The sequence below is a fragment of the Pipistrellus hanaki genome (genome assembly GCF_964339955.1).
Source record: "Pipistrellus hanaki genome assembly, chromosome: 8".
Taxonomy (NCBI): domain Eukaryota; kingdom Metazoa; phylum Chordata; class Mammalia; order Chiroptera; family Vespertilionidae; genus Pipistrellus; species Pipistrellus hanaki.
The window spans coordinates 59,984,077-60,005,562 of NC_140510.1; the positions used below are offsets into that span (position 1 = coordinate 59,984,077).

The 21,486-nt window shown below is 38.7% G+C and overlaps 2 protein-coding genes and 1 pseudogene across 19 annotated transcripts in view; 1 reads left to right on the top strand and 2 right to left on the bottom strand.

Annotated features, from left to right (window-relative positions):
• LOC311626455 (nuclear body protein SP140-like protein) overlaps positions 1 to 14,171 on the top strand; it is a 70,553-nt gene extending 56,382 nt beyond the window's left edge. Inside the window, exon 6 of the mRNA XM_084891875.1 lies at positions 13,500 to 14,171. Within this exon, the coding sequence (XP_084748001.1) occupies positions 13,500 to 13,591 (92 nt within the window). The 3' untranslated portion in view covers positions 13,592 to 14,171. The remainder of the gene's footprint in view (positions 1 to 13,499) is intronic.
• Positions 1 to 21,486, bottom strand: part of LOC311626422 (nuclear autoantigen Sp-100-like) — a 65,638-nt gene that overhangs the window by 16,451 nt on the left and 27,701 nt on the right. For 5 of the 17 annotated variants that reach the window (XM_084891782.1, XM_084891792.1, XM_084891791.1 and 2 more), the window contains exons 6-15: positions 21,190 to 21,339; positions 20,659 to 20,742; positions 17,638 to 17,763; positions 16,848 to 16,916; positions 15,328 to 15,387; positions 14,189 to 14,242; positions 13,401 to 13,514; positions 12,585 to 12,638; positions 11,898 to 12,044; positions 2,137 to 2,190 (exon numbers count right to left, since the gene is read on the bottom strand). In XM_084891782.1, the coding sequence (XP_084747908.1) occupies positions 2,137 to 2,190; positions 11,898 to 12,044; positions 12,585 to 12,638; positions 13,401 to 13,514; positions 14,189 to 14,242; positions 15,328 to 15,387; positions 16,848 to 16,916; positions 17,638 to 17,763; positions 20,659 to 20,742; positions 21,190 to 21,339 (912 nt within the window). The remainder of the gene's footprint in view (positions 1 to 2,136; positions 2,191 to 11,897; positions 12,045 to 12,584; positions 12,639 to 13,400; positions 13,515 to 14,188; positions 14,243 to 15,327; positions 15,388 to 16,847; positions 16,917 to 17,637; positions 17,764 to 20,658; positions 20,743 to 21,189; positions 21,340 to 21,486) is intronic. The other 12 variants (XM_084891785.1, XM_084891797.1, XM_084891789.1 and 9 more) reach the window with 9 other exon arrangements.
• Positions 2,782 to 11,886, bottom strand: LOC311626425 (cell division cycle 5-like protein; annotated as a pseudogene). Its single transcript has one exon. The product of its transcript is annotated as a cell division cycle 5-like protein (transcript).

The window sequence follows — 21,486 nt, forward strand, 5'->3', positions numbered from 1 at the left end:
GAATTACAATAAAAGGTTTCGATAGTAAAAGAAATTAGTTGATAAGGGAGTGGCAAAGTTTAAGAGGATTGAATCCAATTTTGAAAGAAGTTCTATTGTGTGTAAAATGGCATTAATCATATACTATAGGGAAATTATGTATAAAAGGAAGACTCAATAATTTAGCAAACTTCATGGTTGTCTTTTTTTTTTTTTTTAATTGCTACAGTCATCTGAGCCTTCTGCAGCCACCACCCTAATCAGTTAGTAGATATCAACATACTCCACCAGCAAAAAGATTATGACTATCTGAAGGCTCAGATAATGGGTAACATTTTTTAGCAATAAAATATTATTTTTAAAAATATATTTTGCTCTAGCTTGTTTGGCTCAGTGGACAGAGCATCGGCCTGCAGACTGAAAGGTCCCGGGTTTGATTCCAATCAAGGGCACATGCTTGGGTTGTGGGCTTGATCCCCAGTGGGGGGCATGCAGAAGGCAGCCTGTCAATGATTCTTTCTTGTCATTGATGTTTCTTTCTACCTCTCCTTCTCCCTTAATCTCTGAAATCAATAAAAATATATTCTAAAAAATTCACTCCCAGTGAGTCATCAAGATGGCGGGAGCCCTGGATCAACTTTCTTTTCTGTAAATCCTTCAATCGAGGGACAAAGATTAGTAGATAGACAGGTAAAGGCACTGTGCAATCGAAGAGGTGATTCAAACCATAATGTAATAGTGGAGGGAATATTTAATGATTCCCGTCTCACATATACACAAAGAAGCAAAATTCAGCAATGCACACATGAAAAATGATCAAATATTTCGAACATATTAGAATTAAATATAGAATAATACTTTCTAAATATTAAATATAGATGCACACATGAAAAATGGTCAAATATTTCAAACACACTAGAATTAAATATAGAATAATACTTTCTAAATCTTCAACTAGAAATGGCTGTTGTAAATATGATAGTATTAAAGAGAAAAAGATGAGAAATTTGACTACCTACAAATTTATAACTTCTCTCAGGCAAGATTATATTAATAAATAAAAAATAAAAACAAGTGGGACAATATACTAGCAATATTTATAATCATATTTAATACATATCATATAAGAATTCTGTATTCATACAGCATAGTAAGAAGACAAACACCATACAGAAAGTACTGACATAACATTCCATGACAAAGAGTTTTACAAAGAAGCAAAACAAATGACTAAAACAAATAAAAAAATGTTCTACTGCACCAAAAATGAAAATAGTGCATGTTAAAACCCTTAAATAAGACTTTTTATAGCTTTTAAAATATTAAATGTTTTCATTGTCTACTAGAGGCCCAGTGCATGAAAACTCACGTACTGGAGGGGGAGTCCCTCAGCCCGGCCTGCCCCCTCTCATAGTCCAGGAGCCCTCAGGGGGCAGTGGTGCCCCATCACACCTCTGCTACTGCCACTGCCGGCAGCACAAGTTTTGGCCAGCCCTGGTTACCTGAGCCTTGGGTGGCTCTAAGTGGCTGGGCAGCCACTATCTGAAGCTTGCTGCACCTAGGGCTGGCCCTGGGTGGCTGGGGGTCTGAAGGGACTGGGGGACTCTGGAGGTAGGTGCATGGAGCAGCTGGGCACGCCTGGGGGTGGGCCCAGCTTTGCTGCACACCTGCTGCCCCAGTGGGGCTGAGGGAACTGGGCACCGCTATCTTGTGGCTGTGAGCACTGCTATCTTTGAGGGTGTGACAGTTAATTAGCATATTCTCTCCTTATTGGCTGTGGCGCTGCCATCTTTGCAGTGGTGTGAGGGTCAGTTACCATATTTCATTTTTATTAGGATGTATTAATTTTAAAAAGCAGGAAAAGGAGAGGTATGCATAGAATTGACCTATTTAGGTAAATAAAACTATATTCCAAAGTCTGTAAATACATGCATAGAAAAAATTCTGGAAAGACATACACCAATGTTTATAAAACACATATATTTCAAAATCAGAATAAAAACCAACATGAATATATGAGCATTTTGAAAAAAAATAGTTACTTTAAAAGGCATTGTTTTTTGCCTTATGAAAGGTATAGAAAATGTTAATAAATGTTAGCATTAAAAACCAGTTAATTTGTAACATAAAAATAAGTAAATTCTTATTCACTCTTACTTCTTTTCCCACTGTGTTTTTCCAAAATAGAACTGCTTCCATTATCCATAGTATCTAGAAAGTAACAGGTGGTGGTCAGAAAACTGTAATTTATAAGTAAAAATTACAAATGTACAAAAAAATTAGAAATCTTATGACAATTCACATTGTGGAAAACTTGAGTTTATAAGGATGTCTGAGTATCTAAATGAATTAAACATACAAATTGATATCTAAAGTGTTGATTTCTCTGAGGCTTTGAGAAAAACTCCTCTTCACTACCTATATGCATCAGTTTCTTCATTTATGAAATGGTTAGGTAGCAAATTTTCCTGTTCAGGCTTTAGATTTAAAACGCACACGCTTTTATTAATTTTAGAGAGAGAGGAAGGCAGAAGGATAGAGAGATAGAAGCATTGATGAGGGAGAGACATCGATCAGCTGCCTCCTGCATGCTCCTGGACTAGGGATTAAGCCTGCAATTGGACTTGTGATGGAACCTGGGACCTCATGCTTCATTGATCAATGCTTAACCAGTCATTCCAACTGGACAAATAGCAAAAGTTAATGAGAAATCACTATATAAATCAATAGCATGCTGGAGGGCAGCCTTTAAAACTATATGTTGGTCTTAAGAATAGTTATCTGAGGTCTTTTTCCTGACCATTTATTTGACTTTTGAGTTTTTTTTATTTATTTATTTATTTTTTAAGATTGTGACCAAGTGACACTATTATCTAGCAACAGAACATTCAGATTTCGTTGCTCCATGAATAATGGTGGAAGTAACTATATAAATCCAAAACTTTGCTATTGATACACTAATATAGTACACAAGGTACTGTTTTTTAAAATTAGTGTAATTCTACTATATCAATCCATGTAAAATCAACAGGACCCATTTTGTAATCATGATCTGCTGCCTTCCTGCTGTTTGAAGAAATAATGACAGAAAACTTCCCCTACATGGTGAAAAAAAGACAAAATGGTCAAGTAAAGCAAATGTCTAGAATGAGATTCTGACATGGACTGGACCACCTTCCTTATCAAACTGTTCTCAGCATCGAGAGTAGGAAACAGGTACTCTGATTTCAGACTCCTGACATCCTGCAGCCTGGGTCCTGTGACTCTCACCGTCATAACTAACCTACTCCCTGCTGGTGAGATACCTAATGTTGTCCTTGAGCCCTGATCACCTACCACTGACATACCAACGATGTATAGTATCTGCTGAATCACCTCCACCCCAAGATCCTTGTGTGGCCTTACCCATCATGTCATATGCTTGGCTACATTTATTTTTTATTTTTTTATTTTTTAAAATAAATATTTATTGTTCAGATTATTTCAGTTGTTCCTCTTTTCCCCCCAATAACTCCCCTCCACCCAGTTCCCAACCCACCCTCTGCCTTTACCCCCAGCCCCCTTCACTGTCCTCATCCATCGGTGTATGATTTTTGTCCAGACTCTTCCTGCACCCTCAAAAGCCCCTTCCCCCTGAGAATTGTCAGTCCACTCCTTTTCTATGCCCCTGATTCTATTATATTAACCAGTTTATCCTGTTCATCAGATTTTTTATTCACTTGAATTTTAGATTCACTTGTTGACAGATAGGTATATGTTGTCACTTTGTTGGTCATAGTTTTTATCTTTACCTTTTTCTTCTTCTTCCTCTACTTGAAGAATACCTTTCAGCATTTCATATAATACTGGTTTGGCAGTGATAAACTCCTTTAGCTTTTTCTTATCTTTGAAGCTCTCTATCTGACCTTCAATTCTGAATGATAGCTTTGTTGGGTAGAGTAATTTTGGTTGTAGGTTCTTGCTGTTCATCACTTTGAATATTTCTTGCCATTGCCGTCTGGCCTGCATAGTTTCTGTTGAGAAATCAGCTGACAATCATATGGGTACTCCCTTGTAGGAAACTGTTTTTCTCTTGCTGCTTTTAATATTCTCTTTTTGTCTTTGCCCTTGGCATTTTAATTATGATGTATCTTGGTGTGGTCCTTTTTGGACTTATCTTGTTTGGAGTTCTCTGAACTTCCTGGATTTGTAAGTCTGTTTCTTTCACCAGGTGGGGGAAGTTTTCTGTCATTATCTCTTCAAATAGGTTTTCAATATCTTACTCTCTATCTTCTTCTGGCACCCCCTTAATTCAGATGTTGTTACGCTTGAAGTTGTCCCAGAGGCTCCTTACACTATCTTCATATTTTTGGATTCTTTTTTCTTTTTGCTTTTATGGTTGAATGTCTTTTGCTTTTTTTGTATTTGAAATCTTTGACTTGAATCTTGGGATCCTCTAGTCTGCTGTTTGATCTTTGTATGTTATTCTTTATTTCAGTCAGTGTATGTTTAATTTCTAGTTGGTCTTTTTTTGCTTCTGTACTTTCTATACGGCACCTTCTCCCAATCTCAGTGTGCTTTTCTCTTTCTTTCTTGTTGTATAAATTCCACTCAGCTAGCCTTCCCGTGGTTCTGGATTATATTTGTTTTGTTTTTTAATTGTAGTTTTGAAGTGGTTGTGTGCTGCAGTAAGTTCAGCTATTTTCCTATGCCGCCATTTTGGTTCCCGCTTGGCTGCATTTAGATCTTGCTTCTTGGCCTCTTGACACAACACTTGGTGAACACATGACACAGGAGCACTTCTGATTTCCAAGTCCTTGGAGCTCTGCTCCTATGTCATGATTTGTAAAAAACTTTAATTTGCAATTTTAATTTGTGCCCTTGATCTCAAATCATCCTCCTTTCCCCCTACATCAAAGGATGGCTCTAACTCTGAAATCTCTTAATCTATTGTTATTCCTTATTATCTCTGTCCCTTCCTTTCAATCTATTCTCCGCCCCCCCCCTCTATTTTCTTTGCCCCAAATCTGCATCTTTGGCTTTCTGTTTTTAGTTTATGTGCTTCTCCCATAATTCCTCAATGACATTTTTTTTTTTTTTTACAAACATTTGAATGTATGTATGTATTTATTTATTTTTAGGTTTTGTTTTTATTTAAGAGTATACTCACAGGCAGCACTTAAAAATGAGGCTTTTAAAATAAAGACCGAAACTGAAAAAAAAAAAAAAAAAAAAAAAACCCAAACAAACACAAAAAAACTTTGTAAATGTGACACTGATAAAAGGATGATTGTCATAATTTAAACTCTAAAATGTCCTGTGGGGTCAAAGGCTTTATACACAGAATGTGTTAGATCAATATTGTTTAAAATAAACAATCTAAAGAGCACAGATATGGACAAACTTGTCAATGAAGATAAACATTTGTTTTAGACTTCCAGAGTACAAAAACCAGCAATTAGTTCATCTTGTGACAGAATACATACTGCACTTCACATTTTGGACTTTAATGATTCTTTCTCCAGCAACAAATCAGTGAATCTTTGCTGAAGCTCCTTTTCTCTTTCCTGTTGTCGCTGTACATCTTCTTTAAGACAGAGTAGTCTCCTGGGAATAGCAGAATCTTCATGTTTTTTGAGTTCTTCAAAAGTGTCTAACTCTAAGTAAGCCTGTTCAATTTGGTCCCATAAGTCATTCAATTGTTTCATGAGCCCCACAGCACAAGACTGGTAACCACCAAGCAAAAATTTCATCTTCTTTTCCATCTTTGCAGCTCTCTTGGCTTCTGTTGTCATATGACCACTATTTATCTCAAGCCTATTTTCAAGTGACTAAATTTTGTCCTTTTTGCTTGCTAGGTTGGCCAGTGTGTAGCAGCTCTGCCCAGGGAGATACAAAACTTGACTGTAGCATTCTTCCCACACTAGTGAAGGTTATAAGCTTCACGTGAGAGTTCTCCATGGCTCATACCTTGTTTCACCACTTCCATCACCTGTACCAGAACATCTTGGGCCTTTTTCAGCTCTTCTTTAGCGAACTTTTCATAAGGGTTATGTTCCAGATAGGCAATGTGGTCTGAATTATTGGTAGCAAATATTACAGGTTTTTCTTTTTTACTTCCAGATGGTTCATAAGGGTGATGTAGAAGGTCATAATGAAGCATTGTGATCATTTCTTTTTTGATTAGTTCTTTACTTTTCTGTAAATCTGTTAACAATGGTTCTACATTTAAGGGTCTTAGAATAGTTTCATTTACTTCTGATGGTCTTGGAAGATCTTTCTGGACAGCTTTATGCTTTCACTTCATTTCCTTTACGCACTCTGCAGCTCGTATGGCCTGCTTTTGTCCATCCATGTTAGCAGCATCTTCAGTGTATGTATCATCTATTTCATGGTCCTCCAGCTCCTTCTCAGCACTTTCTGGTAGAACAATTTCAAAGTCATTCTTAGGGGCAGGAAAACCCCTCAACCCTAAATGGAGGTGTTCACAAGACTCTCTTTCCATCTGCTTCCCATAAGAGGGATCATTGTAGTCATTATCCTCTGGATTAATGTTTAACTTGTCTTGAAGAGGAGTTCTACCCGGAGTGGAGTTAACAACTGGTTTGGGAGTTGTCCCACTCCGGGGGAGTCAGCCCTTCTGATCCATGAGAGGGAGTCCTGAATGGGGTTAAAAGAACTGTGTTTGGAGCCCGTACAACCTGCCGCTGTGGAGACACGCCTGAGAAGTCACTCTCGTGCAAAGGTGTGTTAAGTCCACCTTTTAATGGGGTGTCCACATTGGTCAGGGCCATGAGGTTCTGGGCTTCCTGCAGAATTCTGTCCTGAAAAGCTGGCGTTTGCGGTGTTCTAGAGCAATGCTGTTGTTGCTAACATTGTACTCAGACAAAAAGAGTACTGGAAGCCGAGTTTGTTATGTCAGATTCCTCAGCTGTTTGACGTGCAATTTCACTTGTTTGGCCTACTTTCACAACTTCCTGGAGTTCTGCATCTGAAATCTGAGGGGCAGGAAGTACTAGTCTGCTTTTCTTTTTAGTAAATTCAGAAACACCACCTGTTTGAAGAATAGCTGATGATAAATCAGATTCATTTTTTCTTTTCAAATGCTGCTTGTCTTTTTTTCTATCTCTTCTTTCTTTTTCAGATATTAGATCACCATCAAGATCCTGTTGTCTTAACTTCCTGAAATCTGCATCAAGAGCCTGGTAGTTTTCCTCGGAAGTATCATACAATAGAAACCAAGAGCAGCCTTTTTTTTCAAATGGGATTTCAGTATAATAACCAAGTCCTCTCTTCTTTTTTCTCTTCTTCTGGATTTCTACGCCAGCTGCTCGAAGTTCTCTTCTCTTTTGGTGGGCAGCAAGACGCCTTGCTTCTTCAAACTGTTTCTTGCTTTCCTCTTGAACTTCTTTCCCTGAGTATTAGCCAGGTGGGCTCTAACTTCAGAAAGTATCTCAGATTCATCCTCGTCCATATTAATTGGATCAGGCTGCGTTGGTTTTGTATCTGGATTTGGGTCTCTTTCTCCAGGTATAAGTTTTTGTGGACCATTTGTTGTTTCCTCTTCATTGTCTATTTGGGCCGCTTTATCCAGAAGAAATTCACAGTGTTCTAAGCACTGGGCAGCTGTTCTTCCAATGATTGGAGCGATGGTTCTCCACTGAGTTGGCATCAACTTGGCCAAGTGTAAGAGTTTTTCCTCTTCTTCTCTGGATCATTCTGTTTTCTTAATGCTTGGATTGAGCCACTCATCCCATCTGGCTTTGCATTGCTTTGATGATTTTCTATGCAGCAGTGAGGCAATCCTAGACCACTGGTTTTTCCCATATTTCATTACTGTTGCTTTAAGAATTTCATCCTCGGTATTCCTCCACACGCCCCCTTTAATCATAATTCGAGGCATCTTGGCGGCCAGGTGTCTCGGCAAGTGGTTGAGAGGAGCTTCAGAGAAGTAGCAACAGCATTGTGGCCACAAGACTCCACTCTTTCACTTTCTCCAGGCTCGACCTTTTGCTACATAAAAGCCATTTGTATTTATTTTTATGTGATGTTATTTTTTTCCAGAAATACTGTTACATTTACATATCTATACACATATATGTATAATTAAATTATTAAAATAGTTTTTGTAAGCATTCCATATAGATGCTCTAATAAACTAACATTGGCCAGACAAATTTCCAAATGTTGGAATACAGAGTCTAAACAATTATTTTCATTCACTAAACACATTTGCTAAGCTTTTGTTATGTGCAAGTTGCTGAGATGGACACTGATAACAATGTAGGACATATGACTACTGAAGTGTCAGTGCTTGTCAACTTAAGAGCAGCCATGACATTGAAACATAAAGAAGTGAATATATTGAAAGTTGAAGAATGTTAGAACACAGATCACACAGAGTACTCTAGAAGGAGGGGAGGGTACAGTAGGAAAAACTAGTACATTTGAGATAAGGGTCCCCTTCCAGAGAATGTATCATGGAAGCAGGAGTTAGCCAGATTATGGAGGAAAGGGACCAAGGCAATAGGCCTCCCCCAACCCCCCAATGGATGGAGAAGCATGTGCAAAGGTCTACATTCAATTAATGCAAGTAACCAAGAGGAGCTTAAGGATGTTTGAATATGAAGTAGGAAAGTTAGTGGCAATGATAACGATGGAGAAAGAGGCAGGAGCCTCAAGGTAGGTGGCTGTGGGGGCCACACAAAGGAGATTTAACTTAATTCTAACAGAAGGTGAAGGACAATGGATTTTATGTAGGAGAGCAGCATAAACATATTTGCATTTTTGAAAGGCAAATTTAGCTAAATAATTTAGAATATGTTTGGTGTGAACAAAATTAGAAGCAGGACAAGTAGGAGCCTGTCACTTTAGCTCCAGTGAGAAGTGATAATAGACATTGATTAAAGTGATAGCTTGGTGATGGAGATGCATGGACAGCTTGGAGACATTTAAAAGGAAGAATTAATAGAGTTAGGTTACAGAGAGCTATACTGATGACTCTGAGAATATGAACTTGAAGGAACAAGTAAATTAATAGTGTGTTTTAGAGCTGGAGAACACTGGGAACAGGTGCTGGTTTTAGAGAAAAAGATGATGTGCTCTGTTTTAGAAGAGTTGAATTTCAAATGAAAGACATCTAAAAGGAGAAGGCTAAGGCCTTTAAGACCTTGACCAGAGGTCTTGCTGATAGTTGGATGAATGAGTTTAGAAGCTTAAAAGACAGGTCTGGACTGGAGATATATTGGATGGTGATTAAAGCTATAAGAATGGGTGAAATGCCTGCTGACATCTCTAGCAGTCTGGGTGAGTTACACAGATCATTTTGATACTTGGAGACACTTTACTTTGAAAACTCACTACTGGTGTGAACTACTACGTGTGCAGACATTGCTTTTGTCTTATGATCATCTCAGATCCCACAATTTCATCATCTCCCACTCCCTTTCCCACTTCCTCTATCTTCTCTACCATTTCTCTTATTTTAACTCTTTCTCTACAGTTCTTTTTGTGCCCCATCTAATTCCTCTCCATTGATTACTCTCTATATACATCTCATTCTCATCTATTTTTTTATGCTTCTCCCTCTGGATGTGGTTTCACTATTAAAATAATCCTCTTTCCACTGTCACTTCCTTTTTGTTTTTCTTTGCTTCTTTGCTTCCTTCTCTGTCTTATGTTGATCTTTTTCTGTTTTTATAATTGCAAACTTTGTCTTTACATTTTCTTCATCGATGTTCAGCTTAATCTTTTAAATTACTACTTTTATCATCACTGACTTCACTATTGACCACTATTTCTTTTGCCAGTTTCCTCTGATCTGTCGGTCATGAACTTTATTACTATACTAGAGGCCCAATGCACAACATTTGTGCAAGAGTAGGCCTTCCTTTCCCCGGCTGCTGGCACCAGCTTCCCTCTGGCACCAGGACCAGGGCTTCCCTCAGACCACCCCGGTTTCATCTAGAAGTTCATTTGGAAGGTTGTCCAGTCTAATTAGCATATTACACTTTTATTATTATAGATTTCTGGTAAACTTTGAGACATATCTTGAAAGCCATCCTACTCCACCCCACAAAACCTGCATCTGGTGATATTTGGATCCCATGTCCAATTAGAAAACCTTGAAAATTACTCATATACCTTTTCATTTGATGACCTCAGCCTACCTTTTCCATTCTCCTCACATTATCTACTCATTGTCCCTTCCCTCCATTCAGGAGCCCCGCTCCTCTTTCTCTTTGGTCCTCTCAAAGTGGAGGATGTAGTCTTAATTTGTGCTCCATTCTGTCTGCATATGAGTGTGTGTTCATTTGTGTGCACATGTAAGGAAATGTTTTAGGGGAGAGATAGGGAAAAGAAGGAAGAGCTTTTCCTCTGTGCAGACAGGAAAACAAAGAGAACTGATAAGTAGTATCACAATTGGCTCCACCACAGTCTATCAGGCTGGCATATCTTCTGACTCTCTTCCTCTATTCATTTGAAGACAGGACACTGGACACTGAAGGGAAGTAAGAAAATGACACACAGTACATGATGACCAGGAACACACTTCAATGTGGTTATGCTGAATTATGTTCACAGCTCAGATGAGCTAGGGAAAAGTATGCCTACTCCAATGACTACATCTCACATACAACAGATACCTGTTTTTTTTAATTTTTTAATTTTTTTTTATATCTATCCACACCTCATTTTCTTATTACTTCTCAGTTTTTTTGCTCGTTGCTCTGCCTTACACTTTCTGTCTCCATCCTGTTGATTTTGTGAGTTTCTCTGTCCTTGATTTCTCTTTTTAAATCAATGACACTGTTAATCTGTTTATTTTTATTTCTCTGTCCATTCTTTTTAGTTTTATTATTCTAAGTGTTTTGTATATCATAGAGCTGGCTCTATTTCTACCTTTCTGATTTTTTATGATTTTCATATTTCTGTCTCCATCAAGATATTAATATATTAATATCCACACCAATATAGGTGGTGAAATATATATAGTTGTTTGCTAAATAAATTTTCTTGTATCAGGCACTGATACATTCCCTTGTGAATATGCCAGGTCCCTTGTGCCTCCTCTTTGGACTTCGATCATTGAAATAGCCCTTATTTTCCTGCCTGTTACACACAACACTCATCCTTTTTGACCCTTATAAGTTTGTACATCAATTTCCTTATCCTAAAATGGGGATAGAAAGAATTAACCTTCCTAGCCCTCGCTAGTTTGGCTCAGTGGATAGAGCATCAGCTCACAGACTGAAGGGCTCTGGTTCGATTCTGGTACCTTGGCGTGGGAGGCAGCCAATGCACGTGTCTCTCTTACACCAATGTCTCTTTCTCTGTCTCCTCCTCCTCCTCTCTCAAAACCAATGGAAAAGCACCCTCAGGTGAAGATTAACAACAGAATAATTAGCCTGCCTAAGTCTTACGGATTTTGTGATGACAAAGTAAAATCTCATTTGCCAAAGTACTTTAAAATAACACGACATAATCCAATTACAATGTGATGGAAATGTTTAAAAACTATTCTAAAGTTTGAGAGTGATTGATCTGAAGCTTTTTATTGCTGTCTATTATTACATAGTAGGGCCAGTTCTCTTTTACCGCTACAAATGACATTAATGTGAACCAATGTAAATCTAAGATCTTAGTATTGGTGGGCATCACAGCAGGTATTTAAAAAGATGTTACCATTTTGCTATTTATTTCTTCTAAAACAGCAATATATAATTATATACATTTATTCAATAGGGCTCATCTTGTTAAACATGAGTTTGTAATAACTTCCTGCCTCCTCCTATTTTCTAAAGTGCTGAAAAGAGTTGCCAGGATTAACGGTATGAGTTCTTCAAGACGCTCAGAGCAAAATGCATCTGGAAACAGTAGCTTTAAGTTCAGATTCCTGACATTCGCAGGCCAAGGCTTGGCATCTTAATCTTCGTTACCTGACCCATTTCTGAGGGCTGAACTAGAAGTTTCCTGAGGCTCTTCTCCGTTACTCAGTTCTGAAGAGTCACCACTGCTGAACCCTGCAGAAAAAAAATTTCGTAACAGGCTCAGTCTGCGTCCTGGAAACCAATCCAGCATGGAATCTTCAAAGGAAAAATTGGAAAAAGAAAGCTGTGTGAGAGGGTAGGAACTTTCCTACTGCCAGGCCACCCTGTGGCTCCATCTGACCTGTTGGTCAAGGTTGCTCCGGGAACTGTCCCCAAGGTCAGACAACTTTGCCATGGAAGGCACTTTCTTTTGTCATTATTTCTTACATTTATTAACCTTTCACTTATCTGTACATTTGTTTCTACTCTGTTTTATCCAGGGGAACCATGGAAGCAACATTTTCTAGAAGTTAGAGCCTCCATCAGCTAGGTCCTCAATGTTCGTGTGCAGCAGAGTATCCCCCCACGATAGAACTACTTTGTCCCTTATTTGAGTGAAGAATATAAACTTGCATTGCTCATAATGCCATTGAAATTTTATACCAATTAGTTCAGTCCACCCAATGCAAAATGTATCATGTATATCACCTAAAATCCTCATAGCTTTTTTAAATGTAAAGAATAAAACAAAAAATTGGCTGAAGCTTTTGTAGCAAAGAAAGAATTTGTTACATCAAGAGTTTTGATTGTTCTTACGTCTTCTCTTGTTGCTCATCTTCCAAGTAGATTGGTTCCCAGTATCTGGAGAATCTAGGAGGTAAGGGGAAACACAACTAGTGCTCCATGATGGAAAGAGTTAAATCTTATGACTCCTCACATTGTAGAAGGCTTTGGAACATAGAGAAGGGATGATTTTATTTCTGTTTCTTTCAATCTAAAGGAAAGAGAGCAATACCAAATGGAGAAAAGACCCACATCCTTTAGCTTATGTGCAAAATCAGTGTTAAAAAACCAACATTTTTTCATCTGGCAGTGAATCTGGATTTAGCTGCCATGAGTCTGTGTAAACTATTTATCACATTTGTGATTTCCCATAATTGTGAAGCTATTTAAAAAAATACCACTCTGTAGGCTAAAATTGGGGGTGATCTGACAAACGTTATAAATGGGATTTGTTGGTAAAACCAGAAGCTGTTTCTTCTGTCAATAGAGAGTATGGCCAGAGTCCATTGAGGTTCGAACAAGTTTAAGACACAACTGAACAGTAGCGAAATGTCCCACTTTCTCTGCTCTGCGCAGAATAGCTGGTGAGTATGGGAACATCACAATGTGATCCACCACACTTGGGGGTGACATGTCTGAGAACATGGAGTAAGATGAACTGCCATCCAACAAGAGCCATTCTTTTTGGTTAAGCCAGAATTACAATGTTTCCTTTCTTTGCAGTTTTTAAAGTGGCCACATGAGACCAAGGCAGGAGTGGGCTCCCTGGGTCATGGTGTGTGTTCAGAGAAACGGGAACCCTGAGCTCAGACTCCTGAGGTCCCTGAGCCCAGCAATGGCAGGCCTCACCCTCCTCATCAGGACCACTCCTCGCTGTATAACTCCTGATTGCCGGGGGCATCTCGTCTGCACTGGACTCAGAAGCCTCTTCGTGATTTCTCCCTGCAGAAGGAACAAATGCCCCTTTGAAGATGTCAGAGTATGAAAAGGAACCTAGAGAGGAAAACCTGAAAAGCTCTGAAAACCCAGGGCTAGAATGACCCTCCCTGAGACCTCCATGACCTGCCTTTTGCATTCATGTGACCTGTAGGTCAGTATTTTATCCCTTCCCTCTCCTGAGCCTGGGACTGAGCTATTTCACCCTATTGGGCATCTCTGCTTTCTCTTGACCCTCTGTTTTCTTATACTGGATTTGCTTTCTCCCTTTACTTGTCTCTTTATGGATTTGTTGTTGTTGTTGTAGTTTTTTTTTTTTTTTTTAAATCTGTATTCACATTCATTTTTTAGCTCTGCTCCTCTCCCAGGGCTGTCTTGGAAATCTGGTATTGAAGAAGGCAGAACTCCCCATGGCTACTTCGCAGAATGACTGTAAAATAGAGTCCCACCTGTATACCATCAAATCCTCCTAGGAATGTTTACTTGAGAAAAAATTCAAATTCTATTGTGTTTGAGTCTTTGACTTTTTGTGTTTATATGTTATAGCTATTAACCTAACTTATACAAAAGTTAAAATCCAAACCAGCTAAAATTAAAGCAAATTTATATTTTACTTTTAAGGACATAAAAAGAGTTAGAATGAATATTTTGTAGAAAATATTGTTCATTTATAACTACGAAGAATTCTTATTTATTCTTACCAGTTTTCCAAAGTCTTTTCCTGCATGTAGGTGATTTTCTCAAATCCAGGGGCACTATAAAGTAAGAGGGAAGAAACAGCTATTTGTACAACAAAGTCTTACAAATTCTATGACAAGTCACATAGCAGATAGGGTTTATGATAGTATTGATGTTGAGATGATCATTTTCCTCTTTTCTTCAACTGAATAAAGTCCTGGTGCCCATGGTCATAATGCTGGGCTCCTGCCCAGCTCTCCTTTTTTAACTCCCTGTGAATTTATTCCCGACCCTTAAACTTTCTATCTCCAGTGTTCATCTATGATATAATGTGGGGATAACTTAGTTACTCTATCTCCCAGTTCAGGTATTTGTGAAAACAAAACAAATCTTTATTCATAAAAGCCCTGTGAAAAATCACAATGTAAGCCTACCACTAAACTATCATTTGGGTTTGAGAGTAGTTGGGCTGAAGCTATTTTTATGTCAATAATTAAAAAGCAGCACAAATTATTCTTTGAAGACTTTCTAAGTTGGGGACTAATGACAATATTGTCAAAAAATACAGAAATGCTGTGCTTACTATGCTCTGTAGAAAATAAAGCATTTTGGTAAAGACTACATATATTATTTTAATTTTTCAGCATTAATAGATATGATAGTGTGTAGTAAAAAAGACAGTCATTTGCTAGTGTATTATTTCTACCTTTTAAAAAAATATTTTATTGATTTTGTACAGAGAGGAAGGGAGAGAGATAGAGAGAAACATCGATGAGAGAGAGTCATCGATCAGCTGCCTCTTGCACACCCAGTACTGGGGATATATCCACAACCAAGGTACATGCCCTTGACCGGAATCGAACCTGGGACGCTTCAGTCCCCAAGCCGACGCTCTATCCATTGAGCCAAACCGGTCTCGGCTATTTCTACCTTTTTAATAGATCAATTGATTGGGCTCATCCAGTTAAACAACAGTTTATAATGCCTTTTTGCCCTCTTTCATATTCCAAAGGCTCAAAGAAGTTAAAAGCAGAAATTGGGCCCTAGAAGTAATAGAATCAATGTATACAGAGAATGTCAGAATAAGATTTATTAGGAAATAGAATTCTGGATTTAGACTCTGGATATTTTTCATCCAGGAATGCTTTCCAAATATTCTTACGTGGTGCAACTTCAGGGGCTGAGCAGGTGGCTTCTTGGATCCCTCCTTCCTCATTTGATTCTAAGGAGTCAAGGTTATTGATAAGTGCAAAAAAGAATAGGATTCTTTAGATGTCTCATTATATAACCAAGAAACAAATTCAGCAGGAATTCTCTAATACAACTTGAAAAATCTTGAAAACCCAGGTATACCATGGCCTATACACAGGCTCACCTGGTCTGTCCCTTTAAGTCACCCACACACAGGCTCACCTGGTCTGTCCCTCTAAGTTACCCACCTTGTAGGTTAGTGATCTCCATTCATTGTCTCCAGAACAGAGACAAGTCACTAGCAAAGAACCTTACTTTCCTACACCTCTCTCCTGCCTCTTACCCCTTCTCTTGTCATTTCACACTTCCTTTATTTGTTGTTTCTTTGTGGGGAGAGCTTGGAAATCTTGTGCTAAAGGCAGAGAGCCTCCGCACATCCAAATGCAACTTGAACTGTTTACAAGGCTGAGAAATAATATCTGAGACATAGACCTATGTTGAAATGGTCTTTTAGAGCAGTTTGCTTATACTAACACGTAAGTTAGAACACATACTCCCTGAAAATTGAGGTACATTTACATTTTACTTTGATAGATCTAGTGATCAGTGGAAGAACATATTATTTGAAATACTAATCTTTTGTAACATCCAGACCAGGTAACATTTTTATTTGTCCTTAGATCTTTTCCTAGTATGTTTTGCTAAATATCCTCTGAGAAAGTAGGAAGGGAAAATCAATCACCAGCCTGTGCACTAAAGAGCTGTAGTTTGTGACCATTTGTGCTGCTCATGGGATTGACAAAACAACATTTTATTAACCATTTCAAGCTCTAATTTACAAAGGAAATAACACAGAATCCAGTAGCCTTGTCTTTCCCTTAATTTTCATGAGGCTTTGTAGACGACCCTGAAAGGTTTATATGATTGTATTTTCTCATCCAGTAATAACACTATTTGCAAAGGTCCTTTGAAAAATCACTCTATATATCATGACTTGCTGAAAAACTCTAAAAAACAACACTTTGTGTTTCAGAATACTTGAAGTGTTTATTTCTGCTAACACTAGAGAGCTGGATGAATTGCCTTCAGACTTGATTCAAACTTTGAAATCAGATGACAACATGACTGTCCAATTAAGAAATATGAGGTTTCTCTTCTCTATAGAAATTACTGTAGAAATCCAACAGTTTATAGTCATAACAACTAGTTAGTGCTAGCTTATTTCTACTGTACAACCAATATAAAGTACATATGTTGACTATTAGACCCACTAATAGATGTCATCCTCAAAAATACATATATGTTTACTTAATAATTATTTCTTATCTTCCCACATTTCCCAAAAAAGGTCAAGGTGAAATGAATGCAGAGAATGGGATTGCAGGATAAACTGGATCCATGGTACAGAATAAACTCAGAACTGATGCCTCAGGAAACAGTAGCTCTTAATTGAGATTCCTGCGCCCCATCCTTGAGCTCCCACCTCCTTACCAGGCCCCCTTCTTTGTTCCGAGGTGGAGGCTTTGGGGGACTCATCTTCATCTTCATCACTACTGATCACTGCACAGAAGGAGAAAAACCCCTTAGTGTCTCAGGATGGGGCCAAGGAGCCCATGGACAGAAAACCCCATAACGAGAAGCTGGTCTGTACCCAAATGTGCAACCTGCAGATTGCTCCAAGTCCTACCCAGAAGGTGGTGAAATTCATGCACAGAGAGCAGCTTTGCCCATCCCGCAGCACTTCTTGCCCCCATCCTTATTCTATCTCCTACCTCCATCCTCAATCTACCTCCAATCCCCACCCTCTTCCACCACTTCTTTCATTCTCATTTTACTTCACTTTCCTCTTGGCTCAGCCCATTTCTCTTAATTATGCCTGTCTTTCTGTAGATGCTATCACTTTATACCTCTTTTTTTCTTCATTCACTTCTTTCTCATTTCCTCTCAGAGGTATCTTGGTTCTGATTATTATTTTTTTTTCTTTTTAAAAATCTTTTGTTTTCTTGTTTCTTCATCTCCTACCACCATGCATTTCTCCTTATTTTAGAAATAGTTTCTCAAACATTAATTCTTATATCTGCAACTTTAGTCTTTTGGTATTTTTTTTTTTTTCAATTCCTAGGAACACTCTTCTGCTAAAATCACTGGTAAGGTGCTGGTTCCCTCTTCTCCTGCCTCTGCCCAAGGTCACCTGAATCTCCTTGGTGGAACCTCGTGACATGTCCCAAACCCTTACACAGCATCTGGGATTCATATCAGACATTCTTTCAGTCAGTCTTACCTATTATGTCAGATTTTTGGGTTTCGTTTCCAACATTTGGATTAAAAAATGGCTTTTCCTTCTTTATATCCACCAGACGTACAGAACAGGAATTTATTTGGATTCCATGGTTAGGTAGTTCTGGTCCTGAACAAAATTATAATAAATGAAGAATTTTATTTGTCTCCCACAAAGGGAGTGAGCAACCTTACTACAATCAAAGATCCCATCTCCCTGTCATTCCACTCTAGGGAAAGTTATTCCCACCCCTCTCCTTTCAGCTGCTTACCTCTGTTTTTCCTTTATGCATCTCTAAACTATCATTGCTTTTGTTTTTACTGACTCTTCCTATTATTTGATGATGATTTTTTTTCTTTTCCAAAAATCTTAATAAGAGTAATATGCAAATTAATCATCACCCCACCACACCAACAAGCCACACCCACCAGCCAATCAGGAGCAAGTATGAAAATTAACCCAACCAAGATTGCTGTGGCCACAGAGTGAACAGGAGGCTTGAGTTTCCCCCGGCAATGAAGGAAGCTAAGCTTTCTGCACACCCTGGCCAGCGCAGCCTCCACTCAAGGCTACAAAGTTTCAATTATAGAAGATAAATAAATCCCAGATACCAGGGCCTCTGCTTGGGTTGTGGGGGGTGAGGGGGGGGGAGTGTGGCTGGCCTTAAAACCACCACAGATCCCTCATGTAGGCTTCCTGATGTTCCAAGGGAACCCCCATCCTGATCCAGGACACCCTTCAGGGCAAACCCACTGGCCCCCACCCATGCACCAGGCCTCTATCCTATCTAATAAAAGAGTAATAAGCAGATTGACCATCACTGCAACACACAAGATGGCTGCCCCCATGTGGACACAAGATGGTCAGCACAAGATGATCAGCAGGGGAGGGCAGTTCCCACCATCTTGCTCAAGTTAACCATTGCTTTGACTTTCAATATTATGGATAATTAAGTTTCTCAGTTCTATATTTTATATAAATTTGCATAAATGTAACCATGTCTTCTCTATGTCTCTGCCTCTCTGCCATTTAGTTATGGGGATTTGACTTATTTTTTCAACATTATGTGTGTTAAAGTCATTTGTATTTACTTTGCATATTTATTTTCACTGCTGTATAGTATTCCATAATATAAATTATCCATTAAAAAGAAATCCATTAAAAGATCATGCCAAACTGTTTTCCAAAAGCATGTGTAAAGGCAGAGATTTAGTTGAGAGAGCTTGGCAAATTCAAGTAACTAAAAGGATTTTTTTTTTTCAGTGTGAAGGTGGCATGAAAGAAGGGAAAATATGAAGCTGTGGCAGGTGTCCTTTAATCCCCACAGCTTGCAGTATTGACCTAAATCTGAGGGTCACAAGATGGTATTGGGTTTTAAACAGTAGAGTCGTAAGACCTTGTTTGAATTTTTGAAAGATCCATTGAGCTGAAGTGTGAAGAATGGATCTGAAGAGAGCAAGATAGGAAAAAGGATCCTAGCAGGAGACTATTCTTCTACTGAAGTGAGAAATGAAGGGGGTCTGGATTAGAGTATTGTAGGGGGTCTGGATTAGAGTATTGTGCTGGGTATGGAAAAATGGAAAGGTTGGAGATTTTTAAAAATTGTAATTGACAGAAGTGTCAAATAAAATCATGATTGTTTTAATCCACTATGTTTTGGATCTGTTTGTCACTCAGCAGTAGATAACTGATACAGCCTCCAGTAGAGATGTTCATTAGATTTTCCCATCAATATCTTGATTTTTCTGCTCTCTCTCTTCATTTGGTCATCTCTTTATCAGTTTTTTATTCATTGTTCTTTACTCATTCTTTACATAGTTTCCTTTGTGTCTCCCTTAGTTTTTCTATGTACTGGCATTTCCTCTGTCTTTTTTTCTTCATATTCTTTTCCTTCACATTTTTATGTCTTTCTCTCAGGGCCCACCAGGGTCTAGGGTGATGCAAATGAGGTGCTCAAAACACAAGAAAGTACTGAGCGAGGTCCTCCTTATCATCTCAGATTTCTCCTGCCTCATTCTAGACCTAGCCCTGCTATCCTCTAGCTTAGTGGCTGGCAAACTGTGGCTAGTGAGCCACATGCGGCTCTTTGGCCCCTTGAGTTTTTAGCAAAGACCAGCTTAAGAGTACCCTAATTAAGTTAATAACAATGTACCTACTATATAGTTTAAGTTTAAAAATTTGGCTCTCAAAGGAAATTTCAATCATTGTACTGTTGATATTTGGCTCTGTTGACTAATGAGTTTGCCGACCACTGCTCTAGCTGATGTTTTAGTTCCTACAATCTCTATTTGGTTCCTGCTTTCTTTCATTCTATTCCCGTTTTTTAATTGGCAATGGGATCTGTGTATGCCTCTTCTGTATCAATTTTGTCTTTCCATGTATTCCCTCATCTCAAGCATTCAAATCATCACCAAAGTTGTCCCCTGTGATTTTGTGCACTGCATAAAATTCCCCCACCTGCCATTTCATTCTAAAGGTCCTTCACCTGGGCTTCCTTAGTTGAATATCTGACCAGTAGCATTACCCATGACTTCCATGTTTCTGTTATAAATTCTAACAGTGAAGTGCAGACACAGCGGGGTGAGGGCATGAGGAGGAAGGGTATGGGGGGGTAATGGGGAAAAAGGACACATATGTAACACCAGAATCAATAAAGAAATTTTAAAAAAGTGAAGTGCAGCTTATTTCTTTTACACCAACTCCACAACATGGCACTGGTTGGATTCCATGTCAATTTATGTAAACTCTATCTCATTTTTATACATTGCCGTTTGGTGTTCCCAGTCCACCTTCTCCATAGTTTCTCTCTTTGCATTTTCCTCCAGGAACAATCCTTTATCAAAGAGCTGAGTTCTTTTTCTCCCTGGCCTTAAAAACAGCTGGAGGCTGTGCACAATGCTGTGTGTCTTGTGTGGTGTTTAGATGGGTGGGGAGATGGCTACTATGGGAGAACAAAGGAAAGCGTTTGCTCTCATAGAAAAACAAAGATATACTTAGATCATTGGTAAGGAAGGTGATAATTACTTTCTTCATCAGAGGGCAACGGGCTGGGTATCTCTAGTCTTGCATTTCCATTATTTCCTTGGATGGGTACTTGCTCACAGGCCTCTGAAATAAAAAAAAAAGACAACAGCTGAGCTCCCACAGAGCCTTACTCTGACAATTACCATTTTGTTGCACCTCACTGGCTTCTCTTTTCTTCTCCTGTTCCTACTTAGAGCCTGACTGCATATATTGCCACTTTCATTCAGTGAAAGTGTTTGTGTTTCATTGATTCCACCGTAAATCTCTCCCTGACTTATTTTGATGTTTCTGTCTATCTTCACCCGGAAAGCTCTGCAGCTCTTCTCCCTGTCTCTTATTTTAGTATTTCTCTTTTTCTCCAGGTCTCTCCTATCAATATATCAGAATCCATTTCTGCACTCTGCGTGTCTGTGTGATTTCCCTCTTTTTGTTAATAAGTGTCTCCTTGAGTTCTACCTTTCTTCATTCTCTGCCACCAGCAAATGCCCCTTGACCTCTCTACATTCATCAAACCCAGCTATTCAGGCTTACCTGCTGGCTCAGCCTCTTGGGCACATTGTTCATTCTCTTGTTGGCTTTCTCGTGCATCATTGTTGTTACTGGTTGTAACTGTTTCATTCACATTTATCTGTTCTCTTTCACAACCGTGCTCTGACAGTCCGTTTTCATGTGGGGATGTACCTAAACCACGTTTTGATTAACAGATGTTTTATTTGCTTCAAGCATCAATCAGGATCCAATAGGATCCAACAGGAAAATATAAAACTCTCTAAGAAAGGAATAGAGGATAGAACAGTGCACCCTCTTCCCTGTGATGAGCCTCCTTGG